At 26.6% G+C, this 4,587-nt stretch overlaps 1 protein-coding gene across 1 annotated transcript; it reads left to right on the top strand.

Moving 5' to 3' along the window:
- The first annotated feature begins 2,315 nt into the window (after positions 1–2,315).
- Positions 2,316–3,180, top strand: LOC110636740 (RING-H2 finger protein ATL56). The gene has a single exon (XM_058132010.1). It carries the CDS (start codon positions 2,413–2,415, stop codon positions 2,929–2,931), a length of 519 nt encoding a protein of 172 aa, XP_057987993.1. The 5' UTR covers positions 2,316–2,412; the 3' UTR covers positions 2,932–3,180.
- Positions 3,181–4,587: the final 1,407 nt, after the last annotated feature.

Below are 4,587 nucleotides of genomic sequence, written 5' to 3'. Positions count from 1 at the left end.
GGAAACTCCAGCACTACAAAACATAAGCTCCTCGGTATAATTTATATATCTTTAATTGGCTAAAGATAGGTATTGGTTTTTATTTTCTGTGGGCAACATTTTTGTTTTTTTGGGTGAATCAGTAGGAAAAGTCATTGTAATCCAGCTCCATTACTTTAAGGACTGGGCCATCTCATCACCAGATAAGGTTTGCTTTTAGCCTTCTACTTATTTTCAAGCATGACATATACCAATAACATGAATATCACAACTTGCCATAAGAAATTAGTGTTTAGAGTAAAAATAAATTTATAATATTTTTTAAATGAAATTAGGGTGATTATGATTAATATTATTTTATTTAAGAAAAATTTAATTATCAATAATCAGAATTTTCTTTTTGTTTGATTAATTTTTTTGTAAATTATAATTTTATTAAAAAATTAGAAAAAAACTTAACAAATCAAGTCTAAACTATAACCAAGGCCAACAAGCTATTCCAATACACCTAATCTTAAAACTCAAAATGCTAAATGAAAAAAACTGGAGCAATATCATAAAATAAAATATTACAAAAAGAGCCTTATGACAAATCAAAACATAAGAATAGCATATAAAATAGCTACTATAGTAAGATTATAAGCTACCAAATTATGAGGGTGTTTGATTTGGTTATTTATTTTTAACTTTTGAGTTAAAATATATTTTTAAATTTATAAATTATTTTAAAATATTAATTGTTTAGTAAAATTATTTAAAATTAACCTTTAAATAGTTTAAGTATTTGATTAAAAAGTGATTAAAAAGAATTTAATTTATTAAAATAATATAAAATGATATATCATTGATTATTGTAATTGTTAAAATGAGTATAATATTGATACTTTTAAAATTATTAGGATAATATAGTATTTTACCTAATTAAAATATAATTTTAAAATAAATAGATGAATCATGAGTAAGGCTACCTTATTTATGATTTTTGACTTATTTTAAATAATTTTTTTAACTTATAAATCTAACTAAATATTAATCTATTTATAAATTTTTATTTATAAGTAAATTTAATGACTTATAAATCAAATTAAACACTCTCTTTAATTTGATTGCTTTTATAACTTGATTTGGTTGATTTTTTTATTTTTTAAATTATTCAGTAATTTCAATTCAATAAATTAAAAAAGTTAAATTAATTGAATTAACTAAAATTTATATACTTCTTCTCACTCAACTTCCTTGGGGAATAGCGAGAACTCGAAACAAATAACAACCCCAATTTACATTAATTGATAATAATTCTACTTTTTATACACACAGCATGAAATGATTGTACTTAAAAGATTCTTTGTATTTTTATTTTCTTTTCAGAATAATGATAAGATTTCTATCCATTTTAGCTTAGACAATATTTATTGATTAATTTAATTTTCAATTTGATTAAAAAATTATTAGTAGAAATTATATTCAGTGATAGAATAAAATTTATTTTTAAATGAAAAATCAATCTAATTAATAAAATTAAAGATTTTTTAAATAATAATCAAGTTCTATAATATTTTTTAGATAGTCAAAATAAAGGATCAAATTCAATCAGAATTTTTTTTCCATCTCATTAATTTTCATTCTCACTTGCATTTAATTAAATAAAATTACTTTTCCAAATTAAAAAAAAAGATAAAGATATAAATCTAATAAGGCTTTGAGTAATTGGATAATATGTCAAAAATTTTAAAAAATCTATTTATGAGCAAGGGTGAGCAGAATTTCGCTCAAATTGGAAAAAAAATTAATGGAATCGATTTAATTTAAAAAATTAATTTTATTTTTTGTTCAATTTATTTTTTATTTCAAAATATTCAATTTATTTAATTTAATTTTTTTAAAAAATAATAAATTCAAATTGACTAAAATAATTTAATTTTAATTAATTATTATATCTCAAATTAAAATTAAAATAAAAATATAACTAAAATTAAATCTAAAACAAACCTAAACAAAATTAAAATTAAGTTAAATTAATAAATTAAATTAAGTTAAATAAAATCAAACTAAATTAATGTTGATTTAATTTACTAAAAATTTTAGTGAATTTAATTTTTTATATTAAATTAAATCTAACCGATTAATGCTAATTCCATTTGTGAGTAAACAATTTTCATATTTGAGAGTAAACAATTTCCATATATTTTTGGGGTTAAAATAGTCAAGAGAAGTTGAGAGAAAACCTCGTCTCATTTTATCCTTTGTCTTTGTCCCTGAGGGTAAAATTGTAATTTCAATACTGACACAAAATTAACGGTCCACCTTACACAGCCACTATTCCTTTTAAGACCCTTCTCTGTATTTTTCCATTTTGCCAAGTTAAAAAGCTCTCTTAATACCAAACCTTTGTCAAAATTCCTCTTCCACTGCCATCTCTGAATTTGATCCCGTATGCCTCCCCATGACCTCCGCCATCACCACCGCCCACACGGTGGTGCTCCGCCGCAACATCTACCGCCAAAACCAAATCAAGAAGTCCTTTCCATGATCCTCAAAGTTATTATAATGACTGCCATAACCGCCCTTTTCTTTTTGTTCCTTGGAGTCGCAGCCATCCTTCTCCTTCTTGCCACCGCCGCCCTCCACCGTCACTCTGGGCCTTCCAATTCTGCAGATGGGTTGTCTATCAAAGACCTAAAGAAGCTCCCACAATTCAAATTTTCTCGGAGATCGAATCCTGAAGCCGAAGCCGATTGTGTGGTTTGTTTGGAAGGGATAAGGCAAGGTCAATGGTGCAGGAAACTTATCGGATGTGGGCATGTGTTCCATAGGAAGTGTGTGGATGCGTGGCTGGTTAAGGTCTCTGCGTGCCCCGTTTGTAGGACACGGGTTCGGTTGGGTTCGGGGACTCTGCTTGAGGATAGGCCGCTGTGGGGATTTGGTTGGACTAATGAATCTAGGGTTTGGTAGATATTGTAAGTTCTTGATAAAATTTCGAACTCTTTTTTTCTGTACCATATTTGATTTAGAATTTTGAATTGCAGAATTTCTGGTTTTGGCTTATAATTCTTGTTCATGGGTGGGTTATTGAGAATATGAAGTCACAATTTGGATTGCTAGATTCATGATAGTTAGATGCCAAAAGAAGAATGATGGGAATTAAGATTTTCTGATTCGAATAATTTGAAAAATAATGAATTCCAGGCTCATTTATTTTCATTTTTTTTCCTTTGAATGCAATGTTTATGGTTATTGATTTGATTACTGGAGATTGAAAGTCTACAAGTAGAAACAGAATGGTTTTATTTAAATGGAAAATAGGGATGAAAATTATTTAAAAAAAAAATACATAAACTTGATCATAATTTATGTCAGTGAACAATGAAAGGGCAGATGTTATTTGATCAGTGAAATTTGAAAGCAAGGTTATGATGATCCAATTTGATCTCATTAGTGGTGCAATAGTTTTGGGGTCTTTGATTTGAAGGCTGTTAAAAGATCTACTGACACTGCAGCAGGCTGATATGTATTTGACCTCCTTATTGTTGGAGGTTGCTTCCCCTGCAAGGTTAGGGGATATTTTGTTTTATGATGTTTCTAGTAGGCTTCTTTGAGGAACATCTTCTCCGTTCAAGAAGAAGAAAAAAAAAAAAAAAAAAAAGCCCAAGGAGAAAGGGAAGAAAGGAGAATTATATCATATCAGTGATTAAATGGCATTAATCTTTTACTTCTTGATTAAAAACTTGAATGGGAATCCTCTATCTTTGATGTGATTTTACAGCTTGGAATTATAAATTACGTGTCATTTGATATGAACCTTTGATTGTCTTTACTTTTCGAGTTGTTTTTGAGCTTCTTTTTTTGTTGGAAGTTTTGTGCAAAATCAACGTGATTTGATTTGATCCTGTCAATTTATTATCTAGTAATCATGTAATTTGAATATTTGATCCTATAGTTGATGTGTATGCCTACTATTTAATGATGTTAGTTCAGTCTATCTCTGATGGGATGGTAGAATAAGAGATGTATCTTGTCATTTTCACTTGGACACTGTAGAATAAAGTTTTATGCATAGTTACCAGATTCTCCTAAAAATGCGAGATATTTGCGTTTTAAATCGCTTGAAAACGCGTTTTGATTTTCTAAGGTAAGCAATTTCATTTCACTATGTTCAATATAAAATCAAAGTGAATAAAAATATTTTATTCATTTTTTTTTATTTTTTTCTTTTTTTTAATAAAATAAAGGTATTTGAAATATTAGTATAAAAAAAGAAAAAAAAGAAAGAAAAAAAGTAAAAATAAAAAATAATAAGCAACAACAATAGGAAAACCTTCAAAAGAGCAAGAAAGAGAAACTTTTTAAAAAAGTCTCACATCTCTCATTCTCTATTTGCATTATTGTTTTAATCTTTGTTGACTTAGGTGATAATGAATATGAGTTGTTGGTTTCACATTCTTCTAATAAGGCGCATTAAGTAATTATAATGTGCTATACATATCATAGAGTTTTAAATTATAACACTCATTAAATGTCAATTAAAAGCTTATTCTATTTAAAATATTATTATTTTTTAAAATATAATTGATAAAAAAAATTTAATAGTATATTATAAAAAAAATTAGA

Source organism: Hevea brasiliensis, chromosome 13 (genome assembly GCF_030052815.1).
Source record: "Hevea brasiliensis isolate MT/VB/25A 57/8 chromosome 13, ASM3005281v1, whole genome shotgun sequence".
Taxonomy (NCBI): Eukaryota; Viridiplantae; Streptophyta; class Magnoliopsida; order Malpighiales; family Euphorbiaceae; genus Hevea; species Hevea brasiliensis.
The sequence above is the reverse complement of the archived record's forward strand: the minus strand, read 5'-3'. Positions and strand labels throughout refer to the sequence as shown.